At 46.6% G+C, this 26,303-nt stretch overlaps 2 protein-coding genes across 2 annotated transcripts in view; one reads left to right on the top strand and one right to left on the bottom strand.

Annotated features, from left to right (window-relative positions):
• Positions 1-22,558, top strand: part of Ippk (inositol-pentakisphosphate 2-kinase) — a 54,669-nt gene extending 32,111 nt beyond the window's left edge. The window contains exons 9-13 of the mRNA XM_076837364.1: positions 918-1,191; positions 3,342-3,492; positions 4,209-4,311; positions 16,773-16,852; positions 21,111-22,558. Of these exons, the coding sequence (XP_076693479.1) occupies positions 918-1,191; positions 3,342-3,492; positions 4,209-4,311; positions 16,773-16,852; positions 21,111-21,336 (834 nt within the window). The 3' untranslated portion in view covers positions 21,337-22,558. The remainder of the gene's footprint in view (positions 1-917; positions 1,192-3,341; positions 3,493-4,208; positions 4,312-16,772; positions 16,853-21,110) is intronic.
• A 1,219-nt stretch (positions 22,559-23,777) lies between these two features.
• The window catches only part of Cenpp (centromere protein P), a 227,122-nt gene continuing 224,596 nt past the window's right edge, over positions 23,778-26,303 (bottom strand). Inside the window, exons 6-8 of the mRNA XM_076837371.1 lie at positions 25,358-25,437; positions 24,380-24,471; positions 23,778-24,059 (exon numbers count right to left, since the gene is read on the bottom strand). Coding sequence (XP_076693486.1) covers positions 23,932-24,059; positions 24,380-24,471; positions 25,358-25,437 — 300 coding nt within the window. The 3' untranslated portion in view covers positions 23,778-23,931. The remainder of the gene's footprint in view (positions 24,060-24,379; positions 24,472-25,357; positions 25,438-26,303) is intronic.

Below are 26,303 nucleotides of genomic sequence, written 5' to 3'. Positions count from 1 at the left end.
AGTGACTGAGATGGAAGTCACATCACCTTTTATAATGTGGCCCTGTGGGTGGTGCTGTTGCCTCTGTATCATGTTGGTTATACTGAGCAGACCCCATGAGGAGAGGACTCCAGGAGTAGGAGTGCCCACCATACTTACACAGATGAAGCATAAGGTTCAGAGGGCCTCTTCCTGCTCCTGGGGTCAGCTGTGGCTCAGCTGTGTCCTGTGAAAGCCCCTGTGTCAGGTCACTGGCCTATCTAGGGGAATCTGTGGTCACTGTTTTTTCAGAGTTTTCTGCTGTTGCATCCAGGAATAAGAGTGGGAAACCCCCAAGTCAGGGCTGAGAGCCTCAGGAACACACAGTACCTCCAGATGGGCCCACTCACCTTCGTTAATGCAAAGGCCACTGTCCCATCATCCTCAGTGGCCAGATCAAGCAGCTCTGAACAGTGTTGCCAAAGAAGCTTCTTTGTTGGACTGCGGGAAGGCAGGACTCTCAGGGTGCAGGTCTCACCTAGGGTCTTGCTTCTGCAACTCTGGAGTTCCAGCCCCAGGGTTGCCTGGGGTCAACTCTGTCAACGCCTCAGCCTCTGCTCAGGCCCCTGAGTAATGGGCTGTTGCCTTTGGGTAGTTGATGCCTCGTGCTGTCTGCTCGTGGCTTCTACATGCTCGGGGAGGTCGTCTGGTAGGCTAGGGTGCTGGTATTCAGTTTTTGAACTTCTCTTCCTTTTCAGGTTCAGTGGGATTCACCTCTTGGTTGATGACACAGCACATGAGGGCAGGTTTCCCAGAGAGGCCAGAGTGTGCAGCAACCCCAGGGGGCCCATCCAAAATATTGGGGCCTTCTGCTTGTGCCTGACCTTGCCCCTGCAGGAGCCGAGGTTTTTACTAGCTTGTGGGATCCATGTCTCCCTCTCTCTTTTTCCTGCCTGAAGAATGGTGAGCTGATTTATGGCTGTGGCGATGCCCGGAGCCCCGTGGCTGACTGGAGGGAGCTCGCACATCACCTGAAGCCTTTCTTCTTCCCTTCCAATGGCCTGGCCAGTGGGCCCCACTGCACGCGAGCTGTGATCCGGGAGCTGGTACATGTCATCACTCGGGTGCTGCTGAGCAGCTCGGACAAAGGGCGGGTCGGTGCACTGAGGCCTGGGCTCCGGGGCCCGAGTGTCTGTGAGGCCAGCCCTTTCAGCAGGAGCCTTCAGCGCCAAGGTAGGAGCTGACCTTCCCTAGGTGTGTGGTGGGTGTCCACAGGGGTTTTAGGACTGTCCATTCCCAGTGGACAGCCATGGTGGAGCCGACAAAGCCAAGTCAGTGGCCCTGTGAGGCATCACAAAGCATCTTGGGAGTGGTCCCTTTGATCAGGGCTCCCCAGAGTGGCCCTGTTGCTCACGCCCAGTGGACACTACCTTTCTCATCTTGTGGCTGGATTTGTAAAAATTGCAGAACATGGGACTGGGGTTGTGGCTTGGAGGTAGGGTGCTCGCCTAGCATGCGTGAGGCACTGGGTTCAATCTGCAGCACCATGTAAAAGTAAAATAAAAAAGGTGCTGGGGCTGTAGCTCAGTGGTAGAGCGCTTGCCTGGCACATGTGGGGCCCTGGGTTTGATCCTCAGCACCACATATAAAGGTATCATGTCCAACTACAACTAAAAAATAAATATTTAAAATAAAATAAAGATATTGTGTCCACCTATAACTAAAAAAATAAATAAATAAAATTTGCAGGACATATTTGTGATGTCGGGTTTTTCCCAGGAATATATCCGTATGTTTGTATTTGCAGAATTTTTTTTGTGTGTGTGGTGTCGGGGATTGAAATCAGTGCCTCACGCATGCTAGCCAAGTACTCTATCACTGAGCCACAACCCCAGCCCCTGCAGCATGTTTTTGACTCCATTATCCCTTTGATCTTCATTGTAACTCTGTGGGTGGGGTCTCTATTTCTTCCTTGAGAACTGAGGCCAAGAGTCCTACGGGGCTGGACCTGAGAACTGTGGGTGAAGATGCATGCTCATGGCTTCTGGGTCCAGGTTGCCTTCCTCAGACAGGAAGAAGCTGAATCAGGCTGGCCTCTGTGGCCTGTTGTGATGGATGTCTAGTGAGATGGAGCTGCGTGTCTTGTGGGAGACCACTGAGACCTGCTAAGAGTTGAAGGTGGCAGGTGGCTCCTATGCCAACAGAAACCCTCTTGGCTTTGCCTTCTTTGCTGCCCCCATTCCAAATTTTTCTTACCACAGATGAATTTAATTGGCTATATTTTTGTCATAAAAGCAATTCCTATTGTTTTAGAAGATTTTGTGAAAATTCTGGGCTCACAGCTGTAGAGTGTGTCTGGAAGGACCTTTGGCTGCCAGCCACTGGGATGGTCTGGGGTCTTCTAAGAGGAGGCTCCTTGGTGCCTGGGTTTCTCCCAGACTGGGGACACTTGTGTGCAAACAGGCATAAACTTTGATGCTCAGTATTTCCCTCCACATGTTCTTTTGCAACTTTTTTCTTATTTAACATAAATCTCTATCAACAAGTGCATTTTTTTCAACTTGTATTGCCCTGCTGTTGTGGTAGATATTCACTGGCATTTAACACGCCTCCTGGGGGACCCTGTGAGCAGCTACGCCCGTGTCCTGCCTGGCGAGTGCACCCTGATGGGCAGCCTGATGCAGGCCTGCCACGGCTCTTCCCTGCATGGATGTTGCCTGCCCTGTTTTCACCTGTGGCTGGTCCCTTCTGGGAGATGGTGGGATTTGGGGTGTCCCAGGCTTGGGCAGCAGTGTCATCATACACAGTATTGAGTGGAGTTTTTGTCTCCTTGAATGTCCCTTTGAGATCATGTCCTTGTCAGTGGCTTTGGCTACTGTCCCTGGCCCTGCCCGGCCAGTTCTGAGCTTGTTCTGAGGGCAGCCAAGCTTCACCTTCTCAGTATGAATTTATGGCTCTTAACTCTGGAGACGGGGTCTCGGTTGTCCTTTGTGGTCTTTCAGATTTGGGAATGTCAACATGATCTTTTGCAGTTGGGCCTATCATAAGGGATTTCTGGGGTGAGTGTGGGGGTCAGTGGATTCTCTGAGGAGGAGAGTGTGTTTCGAGAGCACAGGCACAGAGTGAGATGCTTGGTTCCTGTCCTTTCCTTTATGCATGGCTTGGTGTGGCCAGCACAGTCCTAGCGTGTTCTGACCCCATGGCTCTGAGGTGGTCATGGCGTCTGCCCTCAGCGCCAGGCCAGGGCCCAGTCCTCGCCTGCAATGGTGCTCCACAGTTGAGCCCAGGGTGGGCCCTGCAGTCTGCACCAACCTGTGTCTCCCTCCCACAGTCTTCAGTGTGATAATAAACCTGCTCTCATTTTCCCCTGATGTTCTTGGTAGGAAAAAACACCCCAGAGCGCTCGGGGTTACCGAAGGGCTGTCTTCTGTACAAAACCCTCCAGGTGCAGATGTTGGACCTTCTGGACATCGAGGGCCTCTACCCTCTGTATAATCGGATTGAGCGGTATCTGGAGGAGTTTCCTGAGCAGAGGTGAGGCTGGTCATGAGGGGAGGCTCTGGTGGGCCAGGGATCAAGGTCTCCCCAATTCAAGGATAGAACAAGCCACCTGGTGCCTAACTCCTGGAGGATGATGCCTGCTGGCTATTTCCCCTTGAACTCAAGTGCCATAGCCTTGCTGGGAATGTAGTACCTTGTGAGGAGAAACCCAGGCATGAGATTACTGGTTTTATGAATTAAATCAGTGGTTTTTCTTTTACCTCCTCTTTGTAGTAAAAGAAAGCACAGCATATCTGTGAACCCACAAAATCCTGAGTCAGGGCCAAGCCTGTAGAGGGCAGTATCGTTCCATGGGCTGCTGTGTGGAGCACTGGCTGCGGCTGCCCCCCTGAGTCCCCAAGCTTTCTGGTCAGCTGAAACTGGGTCCCTGTGCCTGCACTGGGGGCCCTGCAGTGTCAGATGGGAGTTGGGTCTGCCTCCTGCCTCCTTAGCTGCCTTTGGAACCTCTGTGGATAACTGGAGAGGGCCTAGCCTCAGGGCTCCTTGGGCCTTGGTCTTGCTGGGTTGTTTCAGACCTCGATGCTTCAGAACCAGGTTTAATATGAGGAAGAAGTAGATCCGTTGGGTGCCCTATAAAATGAATTGTGAGACTGCTAAATTCTGCTACATGCTGTAGCAATCTAAGAAATAATTTCCAGGTAGCTTTGTCATCCTGTTTGTTTTTTTTTTTTTGGTGCTGTTCTCTTCAGAAAAATGTTACAAATAGATGGGCCTTATGATGAAGCCTTTTACCAGAAGCTGCTTGATCTGTCCACTGAGGATGATGGGACAGTGGCCTTTGCATTAACGAAGGTGAGTGGGCCCGTCTGGAGGTGCTGTGTGTTCCTGAGGCTCTCAGCCCTGACTTGGGGGTTTCCCACTCCTACCCCTGGATGCGACAGCAGAAAACTCTGAAAAAACAGTGACCACAGATTCCCCTAGATAGACCAGTGACCACTAAATGCTGGTGCATTTAGTGTCCAAGGAATATTTCTCCTGGTTCAGTTTCTGCCCCAGCCAATGCAGGTGAAAGGGAGGGTTTAGTGAGTGCTGTCCTGAGGGGCCACCTGGTTGGGACCATGGCCCAGGGTGGCCACTTTTAATCACTTTACAGCAGCTTTAGAATGGACTCAACACCAACCATCCTTCTCCTTGAGGCCTGGCCAGGGGCAGGGCCCACACCACACCCAAGACTGTGCACGGCTGCTTTTTTTACACAGGCCACAGGCAGCCCAGGAAAGGCTCTTTCAGAAGAGGCCTGATTGTACTCTCTGCTTTTGTGAAATTCTGGCAATTCAGGGTTCCATGAACTTAGGTAGAAAGAAGATTGCATTTCTTTATTTTCACTGATATCTACCTGAAATTTAACATTTCCATCCATTTTGAAAGTGGCATGACCTCATGGGGTAGGCAGGACTTGAGTCTCAGCCACTAGGAGAGGCCAGGCCTCCCTCACACTCCACAGTCCGACATCTCAGGATATGGTCATTGGTCGTATTCTTCACTTCCTGAGGTGTACTTTAGAATTCATTTCTTTCCTTTTTTTTTTTTTTTTTTTTTTTAAGAGAGAGAGAGAGAGAGAGAGAGAGAGAGAGAGAGAGAATTTTTTAATATTAATTTTTTAGTTTTTGGCAGACACAATGTCTTTGTTTTGTATGTGGTGCTGAGGATCGAATCCGGGCCACACACATGCCAGGCGAGCATGCTACCACGTGAGCCACATCTCCAGCCTCTAGAATTCATTTCTTTAAAAAATATTTCAATATTTTATAAGGTCACCTTTTTTTTTTTTTTTTTGTCTTTAAAGTTGTTATTCTATGAGGGGTCATAGGTTTACTAGGTTGCTCAAATGGTGACGAATTCCTCTGTTCAGGGAGTGAAGTGCAGTGCTGCCTTCCTGCTGGTGTGTGATGGGCCAGGGCCTAATCTGTCCCATCCTGGAATTGTCTTGGTTCCCACCCTTGACAGAGCCCTAATGCCTTCATTGCCTATGGCCACAGCTGTAGAATGTCTGAGGAGGAAGCTGAGGATGTCTACCAGGGCCACAGAGGAGTGAGCTGAGTCAGAGGCAGAGCTCCTGCAAGGGTAGGGGAAGGTCCCAGAGGAGAACCTCAGGGTTGGCATAAAGCTGCCATACAGCATTGACAGCTTGGGTACATCAGCCTAGAAAAAAACAATAGCATTGCCTTTTTTTTTTTTCTTCTAATAGAAGACACAGAACTTTCTTTTATATTTCTATTTTCCAATCTCCTAGCAACTATATACATGTATTACCTGAAGTTTTATTTCAATTTTTCAACTTCAGATGTAGTCTTGTTGTCAGAGACTAAAGCAAGTCATCCCTCAGCTGTCCTAATCTGGCTGAAACCTGTCCATCGGGACACACTAAATGCTGGTGCAGAGAAACTGGGTCTTGGATGCAGTGCTGGAGGGGCTGGAAGATGGCACCACCTCTCTGGAAAATGATCAACGGTACCAAATCTGCAACCCTCATGCAGCCCAGTACCTGCACTCCTGGGCCACTGTCCAGAGAGATGAGGTCTTATGCTCACCCCAAAACTGTACAGGGATGTTCTCAGCAGTTTCATTTGTAATAGCTAAGAACTGGAAACGTCCTGGGTGCACAGATTGTGGTACAATCATCCCTGGAACTTCTCAGCAGGAAAGAGGAACAGTCTATTCATCTGCATAGCAGCTGGATGGATGGCCAGGGAGCTTTGCTGAGTGATGAGTGGATTCCCCAAGGCTTCACACTGCAGGATTCCACATGTGTCACATCCTTGAAATGACAGATTAGTGGTTGCTGGGAGTTAGAGAGGATATGATTATAAAAGGTCAAACCTCAGGATTCTTTTGGTGATGGGACTATTCTGTACCTTGACTGTGGTGGTAGCTGCACAAACCTACACATGATAAAACATGTATATGCAGCCTGGGAGACCTGAGTGAGGTCATGGATTTAATCAAGGTCATGCTCCTTGCCATGATATTGGACTATAGTTTTTGCAAGATGCTACAATTGGGAAAATCTGGGAAGTGTGGCTTGCTGTCTTCCAGTGTTGACATGAGAGGGTTTCCTCTTGTTTTTTTTTTTTAAGGACTAAGGTGTTGGCAGCTGAGTCTGTAGAGGGTAGTTATGATGCTGAAGCTGGGGAGTGGATCGAGAACATACCACAGAAGTTTTTTTTTTTTTTCTTTCTGTTATTTATCTAATTGAACCTTATGCTTCTGGAGAAGGAATAATAATTTCATTGCTCAGGACACTGCAGTCCTTGGTATCTCTGGCTGTCACGTAGTATCTGGAGCAAGGATCAGCCACAGATGATTCAGGCTTTGATGTCTCTGTTTACAGCTGCTCAGCTTTGCCACTGTAGCTGATAAGTAGCCACTGATGGGACACAAATGAGCACTTCTGTGTCCCAGGAGAACTGTATTCATAGGAATAGGTGGTAGGTGCTATTTGAGGCCTCTGCCTCTAGAGTGCTGCACTGTTTCTTTTTTTTTTTTAATTCCTTTTTTTTGCTCTACTGGTTTGGAAGTTATCCCTTCGGTTTCTGTCCTGTGAATGTCCGCATCTAAGCTTGATCAATTATTTACCACCCCTTCCCCCACATCAGTGTGGAACTTGGGAGACGTCAATTCATTCAGCTCTCCTAACATGTGTGCAGTTATTATCTGGTATTTTGTTTGTATAAAAAATAAACAAAAAAAAAAAACCCAAAAATACTTTTTTTCCCCTTTTTTTCTTTTGGGTGTTGGGGATGAACTGAGCTGTACCTCCAGCCATTGTTATTTTTTTTTTTTTTTTTAAAGATTGAATTGGCTTTTATTTGCCGTTTTAAAATCAAGCTGAGCTTGAGGTTGGCTTTATAGGCAGAAAAAGGTTGAAGAGAGAATAAATAGAACCAAAAGTGGATTGGTTGTTTCAAAGTTAATTTTCTTTGAATGCTTAAAGCAGAAGAGGGGAATGACATTATTGTGTGTACTAAAACTGGCTCATTTGGAGATTTGGCTATTACCTCTCTCTCCTGATTTCTTGAAAGATCAGAAAAATCTCTTAGTCTCAGCTTGGTGGCGTGAGTAACTCGATGTTACTTGATTTGTTGGGCTTAGCGCAGAAGCTCAGTTCCAATCCATGGCCTCCTCTGAATTTTAATTGGCAGGCTGTATCTTATTTATTGTAGCCCTCTGTGTTAGCTCTTCAGCACGGTGACTAAAATACCTGATCAGAAAAACTTAGAGGAGGAAATGTTTGCTTTTGGCTCCTGGGTTCGAAGGTTTCAGTCCATGGTCAGCCAACCCATAGTTCCAGACCTGACGTGAGGCACACAGCATCATGTCAGAAGGGCATGGTGGAGGAAAGCTGATCAATTCCTCTGAACATTCCTGCATTAATGCAGGAGCTTTTGGGGGACACCTCATATTCAAATCATAATATCCCCGTGTCCAGCACCATCTTCCATATATAGAAAAGCATTTTATAATTGAAAAACAAAGGGGAGGAGAGAGAAGAATCTAGAAGGTTCCCCGTGATACCTTCAGTTTTCAGTGACGAGTTCTGCTTCCTCACGTTGAAGTTTGAACATTAGAGGAGCATGCTGAGGCAAGCATATAAAGCAGGGTTTATTTTAAAAAGGGGTAACATAGACTTCTCCCAGGAGGGAGAAGGGGGCCATAGCTGGTATCCTGGTATCCCCAGAAGCGAGGTGCTCTGCCCTTTTTATATGTCCTAGGCTTCCTTTGTTCTCCTGCTCTCTTCCCCTTATCTTTCTCCTTCCTGAGTTGGTGACTAGGCCCAGGAATGCTCCATTGTTATTTTTTTAAAATCCCAATTTAGATATTTGTCTAGATTTATCCATATGGTTTGACCAGTATCATCACTGCCTGACCTTTTTAGACCTTTCTACTTTTTTCTATAACAACTTTATTAAGATATAATTTATATGCCATACAACATACCCACTTTAAGTCCACAATGCAGTGATTTTACTGTTTTCACACATGTGCAGCCTTCACCACAATTAATTTTAGGAGATGTGCCTCACTTTAAAAAAAAACCCCATGGCTTTGGATATCATCCCATTGTCTGCCCACTCCTTTTAGCACTAAGCTACTACCACACTACCTTCTGTCCTCTGTAAGAGATTTGTCTATTCTAGAAAATACATATGAATGGGATATTTAATAGCTGGTCCTTTGTGTCTGACTTTGTTCACTTAGCATAAGACTTTAAAATCTCATCAGTGAGAAGAGAGGTTGAACTGGGGATTTCTCTTACCTCTGCAAGCCAGCACTATGGGAAAAGAAGCCTTAGCAGGGTCTCTCGTTTTGTAGAAGGGCTCCTGAAGTCCTCCAGACCCCTGCCTCTTCTCTTGTGCAGTTATGCCATTGTTACATGTTTTTAATTTGTTACTGTTAGTGTCAGTATTTATGTTGTATTTTCACCCTTATGCACATAAACATTTGTCAGATTCTAGAACTAAAGTGGTTGCGTTATTTTGATAGACTATAATACAATATCCCACCAAAAAGATTTTTATTAATTTGGTTCGTTCTTGCAACTTGAGGACACTGTTTTCTCTACCTTCACCAACACTAAGAAGTTATTGGTATTTAAACTTCTGATTTTAATTTTATAAACTTCTGTTTCATTTTGTATCATGAAATAGTAGCATAATCAGAAAAGTGCTCAGAAAGAAAAAAGTACAGTCCAGTCATTTGTCACAAAACAAACCCTTGTGGGGCCACAATAGAACACAGGCAGCTGCCCGGAGTCCCTGTTGGTGTCCTGGCTAAACCGCATTGTACTGATTGGTATCCCGATGGGTGTACTTTGTCCTGTTGAAGTTTACATGGATTACATTACACAGACATGTATTCTCCTGTGTCTTGTGGTAGTAGTGTTTTCTTTTTCCCTCTACACCATTTCTGAGATGCACCCTGGTGATTGCATGCTCGGCCACGTTTTCATTGCTTCATAGTGATCCATGAGTGGAGAGACTGCAGTTTTCCCATGCTGTTTGTGGACGTTTGTATTGCTGGTGCTATGAATAAAGCCGAGGGAAGCAAGCATTCTTACACTGATCTCTTGACATGTATGCACTCCTTTATTGACTCCATCCTTGGGGGCGGGATTTCTAGGCCAGAGCAATGTTAGCTGTAGTAGATCCTGCCAAACAGCTTTACCTGCTGCGTTCCCGACAACAGGTGGGGAGTGACCTGTGCATCACACTCTGGCACTTGTTTGTGCATCTTGCTGATTTTAGTCATTCTGGTATGTAGTAATGTCTCGTGGTGAGATTAAACACCTTTTCATATATTACTGGATTTTGTTTGCTTGTGAAGTAACCATTTAAGTCTCTGTAGAGTTGTATGTCCTGTCCTTATTGATTTGCAGGAGTTCCTTGTACACTCTGGGTAGACACCCTTTGTCAGGTCTATGTGCTACAGATAGCCTCTTCCACTCTTAACTTATCTTTTCATGTTTAATGGAGTCCTTTAGAAGAAGAGAAGTTCTTAATTTTAAGGTAATTTAATTTGCCAGCCTTTTTTCTGTTAACAAGTCTTTTTACCCTAAACTCCTAAAGATAACTTTCTTTAAAAATGTTATTGTGGGGCTAGGTACTTGGTGTATGCCTGTAATCCCAGCTACTCAGGGAGGCTGAGGCAGGAGCATCACAAGTTTGGGGCAATTTAGTGAGACCCTGTCTCAAAATAAAAAATAAAAAGGGCTGGGGGTGTGAATGTGGCCAAGTTCAATCCCCAGTACCAAATAAATAACCTCAAGGCTCTATTCTGGGGACTAGGGTGTGCTTGGTGATAGAGCATTTCCTTAGCAAGCAAGAGGCCTTGGGTTCGATCGCCAGCATAGGAAGAAAAAAAGTTATGCCTTGCCTTTCACATTTTGGTGAGCAATCATCTGTGATTTGTTTTTGGAATGGCATGACATAGTCTTTTCTTTTTGTATGGAATTGTCCTGGACACTGTAGTCTAGTACATCTTGGTGGAAGGAATCCTTCTACCATCTTATAGATGGTGGAAGGAATCCTTCTACCATCTTATAGATTGGGGCTCCCACAGTTTCCTTCCTTGGGTTTGATTAATTTGCTTGAGTGGCTCACAGAACTCAGAGAAACGTTTACTGGTTTGTTATAAAGGATGTTACAAAGGACATAGGTGCTGAGATGCACAGGGTGAGGTACCACTTTTCAGGAAGCTCTTAGAACCTTGACTATTGGCAGTTTTATGGAGGCCTTATTACACAGACATGATTGATTATGTCACTGGCCGTTGGTGATCTGTTTAACCTTCAGTCCCTGTTCCCTCTCCAGATGATGGAGATTTGTGCTGTGAAAGTCCTAACTGTAGTCCTGTTGTGGTCTTTCCAGTGACCAACCATCAGCCAACTCATCTGGTGCCAAAAAAACACTTATCACTTTACAGATTCCAAGGGTTTTAGGAGTTGTGTGCCCAGAAATGAGAACAAAGGCCTAATATATATTTCACAATATTACATTTCTTCTCCAAGAATGTTTTGGCTTTATAAAATGCCTCGGCTACACTTGACCTCTTGCTTGTCTATATCAGTTTTCGTTCACCTTGTTCAGTTCATGAACTGGGCTTCTGGTTGGTTTGTAATTCAAGGATGGCAGCCATTGGTGTCTGTACAGTACCGACCCTTTCAATGCGGATGTTTTCCATTTTTTTAAGTGTTATTAGTGATAAAATATATTTTTTGGTTTTCTTCAGAAGGATCTTATTTTTCTTTTAGGTTTATTTAAATATGTTTGATAGTTTTAGATATAAATGGCATCTTTAAAAATAACTTCATTTTAAAATGTTTAGGGTATATTGGCATCTGGTTGGATTTTTCTTTTGATCTTGTATCCATCAACTTTGCTCACTAATAACCTAAATTGCTTTTGGATTTTCTTGTATGTAATCATAATCTCTGAATTTAATTGTTTTCTTTCTTTATTTTATTTTTTTATGTGATGCTGAGGATTGAACCCAGTGCCTCATGCATGCTAGGCGAGCACTCTACCACTAAGCCACAACCTCAGCCCCTAACTTTTTTCCATTCTAATCCTTTTTTCACTTATTTGTTTGCTTCACGGTATATAGTTAATTTGTGATAGTGGGAATTTTGATTTTGTTATGACTTTCAAAGAGAATTTTACTATTATTTAGTGTAGGATTTTTGTTTTAAAATAGATGGCTGGGGTTGTGGCTCAGTGGTAGAGCCTAGCATTGTGAGGCACTGGGTTCAATTCTCAGCACCACATAAAAATAAATAGATAAAATAAAGGTATTGTGTCCATCTTCAGCTAAAAAATATTTTTAAAAATACAATGTTATCAAATTTGTTAAATTTTATTTTTGGTCAAGTGGATGTTGAATTTTATCAATGCCTTGTTTCTGTTGATAAGATCATATGATTTTTTCTTCTTAATGTGGTTAATACATCAGTTTGTTCTAATAGATTTTTTTTTTCATTTTTATTTTTTATGGTACATGGGGATAAAACCCAGGGCTTTGTGCATGATAGGCAAGTGCTCCACTACTTAGCTACACCCTCAGGCCTTTAAATATTTTTAAGGTTTTGAGACATAAAATTTTGAGATTTTTTTAAGTTGTCCAGGATGGCCTTGAATTTGGTCCTTCTGCCTTAGCCTCCCAGGTATCTGGGATTAACAGGCATGTGCCACCTTACTCTGCTTCAGTTTCAGATTTTCTATTTCATGTTTTGGTAGGTTTCCTTTATCTAAAAATTTGTCTCTTTTATCTGCATTTTCAGTAATAAGGCATATGGTTTTCTGAGTAATACTTTCAATGTTTTATTGGTCAGAGAAATGTTCTTTTATTCCTATGCCTGGTATTTATTTTTATGCTGTGTCTTTTTTCTGTTTGTGATCTTGCCCCACAAGGCGTATGTTGAAACTTTAACTCCCACCGTGGTGATGTCAGGAAGTGGGGCTTTGGGAGGTGATTAGATCATGAGGTTGCAGCCCCTCATGACTTGGATTAGTGCCTCACATAAGAAGCCTAGAGAGCTAGTCAGCCCCTCCCACTGTGTGGCATAGAATGAGAAGACGGCTCATTATGAGGAAATGAGCCCTTGCCAGTGCCAAATCTGGTGGTACCTTGAGCCAATGTCTGAACTTCCAGAGCTGAAAGAAATAAATTTCTATTGGGTGTGGTGGCATGCAACTGTGATCTTAGTAACTGGGGAGGCTGAGGCAGGAGGGTCTCAACTTCAAGATCAGCCTCTGTAATTTAATGAGACCCTGTGTAGCTCAGTACTGGATCAACCCAGGATCAATCTCCAGTATGGGGGCGGGGGGGAGACATTTCTGTTGTTTATAAGCCACTTTATTTTGTTATGGCAGCCCGGACAGACTGACACTGTCTTCTTCATCAGTCCTCAAAAGTTTTAGTTTTGTCAGTTTCATAAAAATTAACTTTTGATCCTTTTATACTTTGATGATTTTTGATTTTGTTAATTCTCTTACCTTGATACTCTACCGTATATTTTTGATTTTATGAATTCTTACCTTGATCATTCTTTTTCTACTTAGTTTGGATAACTTCTTCCTGCTCTGTTAGTTGGGACTGAGCCCTTTACTTTGCTGTTAGTGCTTTTCCTGCTGTTGTAGCAAGCTGTCAGCTCTTAGGATTTAGTCGTTTCACCCTCCTCGTGGACAGTGCAGGCTTCCTGGGTGCCTTCTGCTCTGCTTGTGCCGGCGCCTCTGCGTCCGCTCCAGGAGCCGGGGTTGCTGCTGCTCTCCGGTCATGCTCATCCACCCATGTGCTGCCCTCCGCTCTGCCCTGCATCTTAGCTTCCACGGGGTCACTTAGTTTTTGTCTGAAGAACACCTTTTAATGTTTCCTTTAATGAATTCTGATTGTATTTAATGATATTATAAATGCTTTTTTTTTTTCCTTTTTGGGGCTAATTTTTTTTTTTTTTTTTTTTTTAAGATATGTTTAATGTCTGTCTGCATTGGGGGAAAACTTGTGGCCTTTGTCGTGATTTTTTTTTTTTTGGCCCACTTTCTCTCCTCTGAATTCTAACTGTATGTGTGTCAGACCATCTTGCACCCTTTCCTCTATATTTTCCATTTCACGTTTCATTCCAGATATTTTCTTTTGATTTGTCTTCCAGTTTAGAAGTTCTCTTTAGCATTTTCTTCTTTTTAAGGTATCTACTTAGTTTGGATAACTGTCATCTCTGCTTTGTTCCCTGCCTGCAGATTACCTTCTTTGTCCGGCTTATATCTTTAGGGGTAACTAGGTTTACAGCCCTAGGTTTTATGGTAGTGTTTTTACTTGCTCAGTAACGTTAGCATTTTAACTATAAAAAGTGAATAATGTGGGAATTGTGTTGCTTTGGAAGAAACGGTGGAAGATCCTTCAAGCCACGGTGGTCAGTGGGCTCCTCTGTGCCAAGTGCTGGGTTGGCTCTTTCCCCACCTGTGGAGGGCGGCCTTAAGAACAGTGTTCCTTCCGCGTGACCATAGCTGTAATCCTCCACTTTCAAAAGGAAATTGCTGGTTAGGAGAAATGCTCATTGTTAACAGTTGTTGAAATTATTCCCATCAACCACTATGTCAGCCTTTTCAGTTTTTTCTAATATGCTGTTAAAACTACTTGTTGAATTTTTAATATGAAATTTTGTTCTAGGGTTTCTAAGTGGTTCATTTTTATAGTTTCCAGTTGTCCTCTGAAGTTGTTTTGTCTGTATCCTTTGAACACAGCAGCATGTGTGTCTGGCGCCACAACTGGAGCCCCTGGAGTGGGAGTCCACTATTGTACGTTTACTTTTTTTTTTTTTTTTTGTAAGAGCATTTTTCAGTTCTCAGCAAAACTGAGTGGAAAGTGTGGAGATTCTCATTTGCCCGTCCCCTCGTGTGTTTATTGTTAGTTTACATTTGTGTTGTTCTGTCTTATTGTGCCTGCATATTTTTTTCTTATGTGCCAGAAAGTATATTTGCAATTATTTTAGAAATAATTTAAAGCCTTGGATCATGTTTTTCTAGAGTGAATTTAGGTTTGCTTCTGCCAAGAGGCCTCAGAAGCTCTAGCAAGCTGGAGTCGTTTTAATCTAGTTTTGATGATTGATCTCTTCGAAGTCGAGCTTCAGTTCCCAGTAGGGCCTGTCGACTTTGGCTCAGTTTGATGGACACAACATCTTTGTTTTATTTATTTATGTGGTGCGGAGGATCGAACCCAGTGCCCCATGCATGTGAGGCAAGCCCTTTACCACTGAGCCGCAACCCCAGCCCCTAGTTTCATCTTAAAGGAGCATTTTGCACATTAACTCTAGGATGAGGTTCATCGTGGTTACTGTCCCCAAGGTCCTGGAGGGTAGTGAAAAGTATCTCTCAGACAAAGCTCCAGAATTAGAAAGCCCTCCCCTGGAAAGCAGACCCAAGTGCCTTTGTCCCCTCTGCCACCTCAGCTCTGCTTCAAGCTGAGGTTTCTGATAATTTGTTGAGCTTTTGTAGTTGGCCTCAGCAGAAGAGTTGAACCCAGTTACCTGCTCCAGCCTCACTCACAGGGAAAATGTGTCCTTTCATTTCATGCCTGAGGCCCAGCTTTGCCCATCTGAAGAGTAGAAAGTATTTCATTGTTACATTAATTTGATTTTCATTGTTACTTTCTTTGACTAGTAGTGAGATTAATCATATTTTCATACATATAGAGGGTCTATGAGATATATATAAGAAAGGCTGTATTGACAGGAGATATGTACGTATATGTTTATATATTCATCACTTTGGGGCCTCTTGTGGGCCGTTTTCTTGGTCTGTTGAGCTCTGGCACTTTAGTTATTCTGTGTTGATACTGTTTTATGCTGCATGTGTTTTCTCCCCATCTTCCACGGTCTTTGGATTAGGACCATATCACGTAATAGCTCTTCAGTTTTTAAGTCTAGAGAATCTTGTAGCATTTTGGATTTGTATCTTGGTTAGAAAGGCTTATAGCTGCACTAAGGACATGATAAACGTTTTGTACCTTTTTTTTATATTTGGCTCAGATCTTTTGGACTGGATTTTTGGTGTCTGCTGTGTATAAAACCTGAAGAGGGTGTGAGAACAGGAGTTGGTGTTCCCTCTGGGGCCAGGGCCTCACCTGGAGGGAGCAGGTCTGAAGCACACTCTTTTGTTCTTTGGTCCTCCCCACACCTGCCAGGGGGAGGGGTAGCTTTGAGGTTGGCCAGGGCAGAGCCTCTTGCTGCATGAAGCAAGGTTCAAGGGGTTCTGATCTGTCATCAGCACTGAGGCCAGTGATGACTTGTAAGGCCAGTTCCTTTTTGTCACTAGTTTTTCTTTTTTTTGGTGGAGCGGGGCCTGGAGATTGAACCTGACACCAACCACTGAGCCACATCCCCAGCCCTATTTTGTATTTTATTTAAAGACTGGATCTCACTGAGTTGCTTAGTGCCTCGCTGTTGCTGAGGCTGGCTTTGAACTCGCCATCCTGCATCAGCCTCTGAGCTGCTGGGGTTACAGGCGTGTGCCACTGACCTGGTACAGTCACCTGGCTTGGTTTGTGGTTTTTAAAGCAGGAGCCATCCAAACTAAAAACTTCAAGTGAGACATAAAGTCGAAAGGAGGAGGAGGAAAAAAAAGTCTCAAACTGCATTGCAGAGGGAACAGTTGTGGACGTTTTGTGGACTGTCCTTTGATCTCTCGTGTCACCTGCCATTCTTTTTTTTTTTTAATTGTTGATAGACCTTTATTTTATTTATTTATACGCGGTGCTGAGGAACAAATCCAGTGCCTCACACATGCCAGGCAAGTGCGTTACCGCTGAGCCCAGACCCAGCCCTGCCATTCATTCTTGGGCCTCACTTTTCTCATCTCTGTTGACGCCCGCAGTGCCCACAGGGTTGTGGAGGGTGAAGAGTTAGCATGTAGTGCTCCTAGTGTTCTGCATGCACTGCCTGCTCAGTGCTCTGTGTGGCCAAAATGCCAGGAGCGGAGAGGACTTACTGCTTTTTCTTTCAAAGACCAGCCGCAGTTCCCTTGCTGAAGACAAGTCATGTTTCAGGTTGCAGCAGGGCCCATGTGAGGGGGCAGCAGGCAGGGCTGAGCAGAACTCTGTTCTCATAGCAGGGACTCCTCAATACCTCTGCTCTGTGTGGACCACACTCCTAACCTCATCCTTGGCTTCTGTCACAGGAAGCAGTTCCTGTACCTGGCTGATCAGTGAGGGGTAGTTTGGTGGCTGTGAGTGTGACCCGGTGCTGACCTTTCCCTCCCCCACAGGTGCAGCAGTACCGAGTCGCCATGACTGCCAAGGACTGCTCCATCATGATTGCGCTGTCCCCAAGTCTGCAGGACACAAGGTGAGGCCCTTGTTGCATGTCACCTGCCTTTGGGCTAATAGGGGTTTGTGGAATAATAGGGCAAGCAGGTTCCCCATACAGCTTATTCTTAATATCATTGGACTTACTAACTCTTGCTTCTCTGTAAGTTTATAATTCTGTCAGACATTTCTGGAGAGTAACTAGAGATGATTGTTCTATTAGATTGTATTTTATCAGTGTCATTGTTTTTCCGTACTGGGGAGTGGGAGTTCCACCACTGAGATACATTCCTAGCCCTTTTATTTTCCATTTGAGACAGGATCTTGCTGTGTTGCCTGGCTGGCCTTGAACTTGCAGTCAGGAGCAGTCAGTCTCCTGAGCAGCATGCCTGGCTATTGTTATTTTCTAAGAAAATACCCTAAGGGTGGAGAAGTGTGGATAACATGGTGAATTGCTTTGAAAGAGAGCTCAAGCCCCTTCTGAGCTCTCATACCTGAGGTGGCCTAGGTTCCTTGGGGGCCTTGTTCAAAGACTGTACCAGGTCAGTGGACCGTGCCAGCTCCAAGACTGTCACCATCATCTTAACACACATGTTCACCGGTCTGCCTCCCCTTCTGAATAACTAGCGTCTACAGTCTCTCCTGGCACTGCTTCTTATAGTCCCCCCATGAGTGTTCGGGAATTCGGGTTGAGCTTGATAACCCTCACTAGTTGGCACCTTCAGCACTGATCTCCAGGATGCTGAACCCTGCGCGTGGTATCTGGAGTATCCTGTTGTTCTGACGGGTGTTGCTGTGTCAGGATGACCTGCATCACCAGCTGCCAGCCACCTATCTTTCTGATACTTTTGAGCTAAACAGTTCCCAGGAATTCTGTTCCCTGGCAGGCACAGCACTGAAGGCTGTCCAGAGTGACATGTGCTGAGGAGCAGGCACAGGGCACAACTGAGGTGAAGCACAAAAATGGTGCTTCTGTTTAGTTGAAAAGTCCCCTCATTACCTAAGAAAAATACCTCCAGTGCTTGGTTATAAGGAACCTCCAGATGGATTAAACATTAGATAAGAGACACCCACAAAGACATTACTTGCCACCCAGCCTGACCACGGGTGCCGTGGGAAATGGAAAGTGCGTGAATGCAGGTGCTGAAGGGAAGTTGCAAGAAATGTGGGTTCACAGACTGACAGAGGCCTGCCTGTAAGAGGCTGCTAGTGGACAGATGTGCACCGTGCTTCCTCCAGCACCTGTGTCCTATGAGTGTAGCGCCCAGTGGTGACATGTGGTGTGAGCTTTGGGCTGGGTCCTGTCCAGTTTGTACCAGCTGCCCAGCAGAAGTCAGCACTTGCTGAGAGGGGAGAAGAGTACATGTCCAGAAGGTTCCTTGCCATGTGGGTGTCTCATACTGGGGGTAGAGGTACAGGAATCACCACTCACAAAATGCTCTATTTGGTCCTTTCTCCACAGAGCCAAAGGAAGATCATCTCTCTCTCTCTCTCTCTCTCTCTCTCTTTTTTAGATATGACTCGGGGGCTGCCTCAACTCACTGACTTCTCTCTATTGCTTTGAATTGGCAGGGAGTTAAGGGAAATTGGTCATGGGGAGGGGTGAGGTAGCATGACTGGGTAGGACACTGATTGATTTCAGTTGCAGAAACTCTGCTCTGTGGGGTCTCAGAGGCCCCAAAGCTGAGCAGTGTACTGTGCAGCAGGATTGTGATTTGAGAATCTGAAAACAATCTTAATGTGCAAAATAAGGAAATAGTTGAATTATGGTATGGCCATTTGCTTATTAAATTTATAATTGTTTGTTCCATTTTTGTCTTAACATTTCATCCTGAGACCTCTGCCAAATTTATTTCATAATGCAAGTAAATGCATGATAAACATGAAAAAATATTTAAAGGTAGGAGGCGAAAAAATTAAGGACAAAGGAAAGTTGGGTATTGGAAAGCATTTCTTAAGTGTTTCATACACAAAGATTTTAGTTTAAAAATTAAACTGTGCATAGGTAAGCTTTGTGTTGGAAAAACTTTGCTGGTTAGAAATGAACCTTAGATTTGAAGGAGGTTAAGCATGTGGAAGCCTGGAATTCTGTGATCCAGTTGAGGAGTGACAGGAGAACTGGAAATTCTGACCTGCATTTGCAGAGGACTCTGCCCTGGGAAGCTGCTTCACCTGCTGGAGTCTGGGGGCAAGGCCAGAGTAGGGACCCTCTGTCAAGGGGCTATGAACTGGTGGCCTAGCCCTACCTTGCAGAGTGGAAGTGGTGGTAGGATAGTGGAGCAGGCCCCCACTGGTGCTAGTGTGACTTGTGCACCTGAGGGCAGTGGGAGTGAGGGGCTCCCCAGAGCTTTGTGCACAGGGATTGGGTGCTCAGTGGCTCTCAGAAGCCATGGCCAACTGTGGCCAGGGTATGTCCCAAGTCATCTTCACAGCCATGAAATGCATACCAAACCTAAGACTAAATTTAGATCCTTAAATTTTAATTTATAGCTCACAGACAGGTTGACTACATTTAAACTTACCACACCCCTAAAATAAAGGCTTCTCTACTTCTGTTTTGGCCCCATCATAAACAAGAAGGTCTTAAGTCCGCCGCTTTGTTTGTGCAGGCATTTTGTGATTTTGGAATCACAGGGCGAGCTGCTCACAGCCTCCTATGTCTCAAGTTCTGGTCCTCTACTCCATTTCCTGTTCCAAACAGCACGGGCAGCAGCTTCAGCCTTGGGCTACTCTGCCTGTCCCTCTTGCTACCTTCCCTACTGCCTTTGGGCCCTGGAGACCAACTGTCCAGGCAAGGGCAGCAGCTCCCTGCAGCCTGGTAATCCCAGCCCCAGTATCTGAGGCCATGGCAGAGGGACATGTGTGCCTTGGGAGATTCTTGCCCGGTTTTAGCTTCAAGGACCGACCCTGGGGGCAGGCAGATGTTTTGGTGGCAGGGGCTAGTACCTGCTTCCCTCGCTTATAAGGAGCTTGTGGTCAACCAGGTTGTCAGAAGGAATTGCTTAGAATTCCCTTCCTGTCGTCTTATGTGTCTTGTTGGATGCTGCTTATAACCTGAGAAATTGAGGTGTTCTTGAAAAAGCATAGGCCTTGTCCTGGGCTGACCATGGGCTTCGGGGCTCTCTGTAGCAGACTGATCAGGGTGAGCTGTCCCCTTCCAGCTTCCAGAGGGAGACCCAAGATCTTGTACACAAGTTATTTACTGTTCTCTGCTATTCAGCAGAGAGTAGGTAATGGTCCTGGCAACTGATTTGTGACCGTTTCTTTCTATGAACAGAATTCTGAAATGGGTTGAGAACTGAGGTCTTTATTAGCATCCTTAGAACAGGCTGTCTCCCAGGAGGGAGGCTTCACAGCTGGTGTTCTGTTTTTAATGATTTCTAAATTGAGAAGAGCAGTAAATATGGTAAAATCGGAACCCCAGAACACTTCTTCTGGGCGAAATGCAGTTTATAATTCATTCAGCCACTCTTTTGAATGCTATGTGTTGAGTTTTCTGAGCAAAGCAGATAGATAGATACACAGGCATCTCAGGACCAGATTCAGTTGTTCTCAAAGTGCTATTTTTCCTTTTGGTGATGAGGATTAAACCCGGGGTGCTCTGTCACTGAGCTACATCCACAATTTGAGAGGGCCTCACTGATTTGCTGTGCCTGGTCTTCAGCTTCAATCCTGCTGCCTTAGCCTCCTGAGCCCTGGGATCACAGGCGTGCGCCACCGTGCCCTGAAAGTGTTCTAAAGTACAAGTGATTGTTCACACTGTTATGAGCACATAACTATTCTGATGTTCACAAATGCTACAAAACTAAAAGAGAAAATACTGAAGGTTTGATTTGAGAGTAAAACATGAAACCAGACCTCTCTCTGTGAGGAGCATTAAGAAGGCTGCTTTCCTCACCAGGCGTGGGAAAGGTGCATAAAGAGGAGTCTGTTCTCGGCTTTCATCCATCTGGCTGTTGAACGGCCAGAACTACTTTTTAACTCTTAGGTTTTGTAATGCTTGGCTCGTGATAAAGTGACTTTTTCAGCGTTTGTTCCCGCCACTGGGGCCTGGGGAATATCACTCAGGCGTTCCACATAATGGCTTTTCCATCTTCCAGTCCTTCATCTGTCTTGTCTGATGTGGCTCAGGGTGCTGGCCTGTGTCCCATAGGTAATTGCTTTGTGGAAGCTCACATGCTAGTGTATACAGTTGGTGCAGACAGGATGCACACAAACACTGACTGGGTGCTCTTTGTGAGCTGGGATAAGAGAACTTGGAGGGTCCGTGTATTCTGAAATTGCTTTTTTACTTGCAGTTCTGATCAGAGGCCTGTCATCCCCTCGTCGAGGTCCAGGCTCGCCTTCTCCGTGTCTGTGCTGGACCTTGACCTCAAGCCCTATGAGAGCATTCCTCATCAGTATAAATTGGACAGCAAGATAGTCAACTATTACTCAAAGACTGTGCATGCCAAAGATGACGCTGTGGTGCCGCCTCGGTTGAAGGAAAGTGAAGACTGCACGTTAGTTCTCCATAAGGTCTAACTTTTTTCCCTGCAGTGTCTTTGAAACTTGAATGTGAAAGTTGAATGATAGCTATTTTCTATTGTGTTGGACGACTTCTGGCTGTGAATGTTTTTGCTTTTAACCCTGTTGAGGTGAGATTGCCTCTTGAAGACATAAAATTAAAGAGCACTAGAAACATCTTCCAGGACAAGGAATGTAGGATGTGAGCGGGGTGTCCCAGGAGGCTGCTCATATTCTTAAATCGGAAGTGTCCGTTAAGCCCTGGGAAGACGTCCTGGGTAGTTCTTCCTTCAACCAGGGCTCATGTCTAATTCTCTATGCGAAAAGCCTTATAAGACCAAGGTTTGGATCTCCTACCACCAGAATCCTGACGTAGAAAGCTTGAATTGTCACAGGCATCTTATGGTTTGGACTTTTGGAAAACATAGATACCACTGGAACTTTCCTGGTTGTTACTGGTCACTTTTTCAATTTGAGCCACACATCAACACAGGCTTTGGGTGGTTCCCTGCTGCAGAGAGTGATCAGAAGTTAGTGTGGACGTCGGTTCTGAGTGGTCTAGACTCAGGGTCCCTGTGGAGGTGCCGAAGCTCACGGCTCTTAAGGGTCAGCAGGGAGTGTGAGACTCAGGTCAGGATGGACACCACTCACAAGAGCATTGACTTTTTGTTTTTGCTTTATGATTTTAACTCTAGGGGGAGATAAAGTGTTCTTTCCTACCTGAAATCGCTACTGTGGAAGCTGGGAGCACAGCTGTAACTCACTAGGCTGCCGCGGCTGGCTGGGGTAGGCACGCCCGGTGTCCCAGCGTTCTTGTAGCACTCCATCGTGTCGGGTGGTCGAGGGACTTCCCAAGCTGCACTCCTCCCCTCGGTTTGCCTGGGGGCTTTTTTGGGTGTGGGCCCCAGAGCCTTGCCATTCTTGTTGGGCTGCCATGGGCCCTGCTTCTGGAAGATGCATGGCTCCTAGCTGGTGCCGAGGGTTCTTGTTGGGATCACCAGAAGTGTGCCCGGCTGCTATAAAATTGTTGGGACTCTTGGCTCCCCTTCCCCATGGCAGGTTGTACAGACTGATTATTTATATAATTTTGAGGGACTAATGAAGGCTTATTGGAACATAATATTAGTGAAACCATGGAATTGTATGAAAATGCTACATGAAAAATGAAAATATTTTGCTGATTGTAAAATTTTTGTGGGAAATTTTGTGATAACTTGAGAATTATACTTGTTTGAATCAAGCCAACTCTTCTAGAATTGATTCTTGAATTCTGTCCTTACATTTGCTTTATACTTGGGCATAAAAAGATAGTCATGTGTCTGGACACACTGGCCCCTTTTCCTTCAGCTTGCGTGGTATGTGTGCTAGGGTGGGGCTTTGGAGGTCCACCCCAGTCACATCCACAAAGCTCAGCTCGAGGCTGTGGAGGGTGGGAAGTGGCCATTAGCACTGTTTGGATTCAGGATGGTTTGTTGCTGCGGGCCTGGGCGGCGTCACTTGGGACAGGTTTCTGCACAAGGTGGTGCACTGTGTCCTGGGCTACGCCATGCTCTTGAGGTAGCATCCCTCTGCCAGAACCCCAGGCTCTCCGGGAGGTGGGCTGGGGAGTAGTGTTACAGCCTGGCAAGGGGCCTCATCCAGCTGGATGGGCGGAATGAAAACAAGCAGGCTGTATTCTCGGAGGAGGGAGCGCCCCAGCCTAGGTCTCGGCCCTCCGTCTGGCAGCTGGTCTCCAGCACTGCCACGTCCCTGCTGCTGTGCTCAGACTCCAGGATGCCCCAATGGCGTGAAAACCCTCACTGACCCTCACATACGGGTGATGGAGGGGCTCCCAGCTCTAGTTCTCATCTGAGATTATGGTGTAGCACTCAGACCCTCTGGGGTTCTCTAGTGAAGGTCCTGTGAGAAGGGAACAGTGCTGGGTGGCTGTCATCTGGCACTGTTTTGACGTTAACAGCCGTGCAGATTGTGGGGAGACCAAGAGGGTCAGGACTTAGAGGTGCTGCTGTGCAGCCAGCAGGGCAGGCGTGGCTGCTCTGGCTTCTGAGGAATGTTAAGAAATGAAGCTCCATCAACAACTGCCTCCAAGAGCCCCCAGGTGGCAGGAGGTGGATGGCTTCTCAGGGCTGGACCATGCGTGGCTCCATGTCTGGGCAGATGTGGGGTGAGGTGGGGGCCCAAGCTGGTCCACACACGTCAAGGGAGGGAGAACCACTCTTGGTATGTCTTCTCAAATGTTCAATTCTATTTGACATTTTATACATGAACAGCTGTATTTTTCATGCCATGAGAGTCTGATGTAGCGTAACTGCATAGACAGCTTGTTTTGGGCAGTGATGGGGCCTCAACCCAGGGCTTCATGCATGCCAGGCAATCGTTTCACCATTGAGCGACGTGCCCAGCATTGGTTTGTTCTTTGGAGACAGGGTCTACATTGCTGAGGCTGGCCTCAAACTTGATCCTTCTGCCTCCCAAGTAGCTGGGATGGTAGGCAGGTGTCAAATGCAACCAGCTAAGGGTGTGGTTTCTGAGGGGAAGGTAGATAGTACACTTGGAGTCAATATAGGTCGCACGCTTTTCGGTGCACCATCTTGTTCCTTCCCCGTGTGGGAACTAGTCATTCTCTGCACAAAGTAATTTTATCAGGCTTTCTAGAGCGGCTTCAATTCCAAGCACTTCTAGCAGGGTTCGGAAGCTCTGAGGAGCGGTTGCTAAGACTCTGTTCTTGTCCAGCTCCAGAGCTGGAAAGAAAAAAGTAAACCAGGTAAGAAACCTTGAGCTGTTGGCGTCCCTGAGACCCCTCCTCCTCCTGAAGGATCACATGGACCTGGAGGCACTAGACCCGGAGCAGAGAGATGTGATCTCACCCATGGCTTGAGGCAGAGAACATTCTCTCCTGCCTTCGGCCGGCAGGGCTGTGAGGGAGTGATCACTCTTGTGCTTTTTGGTTTTTAAATGTTCTTATTAGTAATTACTCAATGTACAAAATACACTAAGCCAGATGAACAACACCTAGCTTTGAGAAGTCTCCTAGAAAGGACATCCGTACCCAGAGCCCTACCTCGCTGAGGGACTTTGGTGAGCAGGTCCAGCTTTGGTGAAACCTTCCCTTCTTCATCTATCTGTATTCTCCAAACAATCACCAATTCAAACCTGAAAGAGGTAAAACACATTGGGCCAGTGCTTTTGAAATCTGGTTTTTAGCTCCTTTTCTCTATTCTGGCTACCTTGCTCCTAAAGACATCCACCCCAGAGGAGGGAAAAGGTGGTCAAGGGGAACCAGGACCACACTGGCAAGAATTGGATGTGGACAGGACGCAGAGCGACAGGAACTTGCACATGGCTGGTGCCGGTGCAGAGGGTCATCTTCCTTGGAAATATTCTGGCACTGACAAAGCTGTGTATGCCTCTACTCCACGGCTGGAGAATTTCGTGCCTCAATATCTGAGCCCAAGAGAAGCCTATAGTGTGGGCTGGGAGAAACGGACAGGGACGAAGACCCTAAACGCTCGAGAGCTGAGGCAGCCAGGCATTTTGGTGGACTGACCTACCAGAGGGTGAGGAGTAAAAATGAACGCACTGTGGTCATGGGTCAGAGGCAGAAGGACGCCTGCAGAAGACCACCTGTTTGAAGGCTTGAAGAGGCGCGCACAGGGAGATGCACAGGGGCAGAGGCAGGAGGCTGAGGAACACGGGTAGGACAGTGGCTCTGGGCAGAGTGTGGCCAGTGAAGGGAGGTGGCCATGTGAGGAGCCCTGAAGCGGTTTCTCTGATTTGGCCTCAGGGGCTTCCTCACCCCAGCCTCCATCCTTCCATTTGTGCAGTGGTTCCACACACACCTCCTCCTCCTCCCAGTGGAACTGAGGCCGAGGCCAGCAGGCACTTGTCTGCGTTTCCTGTGGTGGTAATGTTCACAGGGAGCAGGACGGCCTGCCCACTTCTCCTCCACCCGACAGTCTCTGGTCCTCAGGGATTCTCAATAGAAGGGAAACTATCCCCTGTTTCACAGGGACTCGAGGCCGCAGCGGCCCGCACTCACCCTGGCCTCCTGGCGCTTCGGATCTCCATGCAGCTGGAGCAGGACCCCTCCGAGAGGTGCACAGTGTCGGGGTACTTCTCCTGGTGGGAGAAGTGATTACACAGATCCGTGAGGGAGGAGGAAGAGGCCCTGAGCTGGGGTTCTGGGGACTGGTTGGGAGTCAGGGAGAACCCCACTTGGAGTTGAGAGCCCTGTGCCAGGGCCGAGTGCACGGCCCCACTCCTTCATCCTGCCTCACCTGTTGTCACACAGGCCCACCCCTTTCGAGGTCTCTCCAATGCCAGGCAGCCTCCACATTCCCGTGACCTGTCACCTCCCCTGTTTCCTCATCTCACATGACCACTGTACAACTCTGATTTTACCGCCTGCTGCCCACTCGACCCTGGTGGCAGGCCCCCCAGGTTGCAGGCCCCCCTTGCTCAGGTCTGCTAACCCGGCCCTGAGCTGTGAAGACTGTTCTCAGAGCTCTGGCATCTGCCACCAAGCCTTTCACCCTGAGCCTCTGAGGGTGGTGACTGCCACACTGCCACAGCAGATGCTCCTGGACTGTGCATCCTCCCAGCTCCCCCCAACAGCCCCTGGGATCCCCCCTGACGCCCAATGCACCAAGGGGAAGGCTCCATGATGAGCTGCACCCCACTCTGCAGCCACTGCAGGGGACAGGGTGTACTTTCCCCGTGTCTAGGCTCGCCACTCCAGGGCAGGTAGGGCTCCCCCACATGCTGCGACGCCTCTGGACACGTTATTCATAGCAGGACCTGGGAGCCTCCTGCCTACCAGAACTGCCACGTCTGTGTCATGACAGTTGAGCTTGCATTACAGGCATCTTCACAGCCGGGAAGCAAGAACCCATCTGCTCAGTTCCCACAGACTTCCATCTGCTCTTAGGAGTCATGTTGTAGGGTTCGGGGTCATATGCTAACGACTCTAGGTTGGTTCATCATGA

The sequence above is a fragment of the Callospermophilus lateralis genome, chromosome 17, assembly GCF_048772815.1.
Source record: "Callospermophilus lateralis isolate mCalLat2 chromosome 17, mCalLat2.hap1, whole genome shotgun sequence".
In the NCBI taxonomy this organism is placed as follows: Eukaryota; Metazoa; Chordata; class Mammalia; order Rodentia; family Sciuridae; genus Callospermophilus; species Callospermophilus lateralis.
The sequence above is the reverse complement of the archived record's forward strand: the minus strand, read 5'-3'. Positions and strand labels throughout refer to the sequence as shown.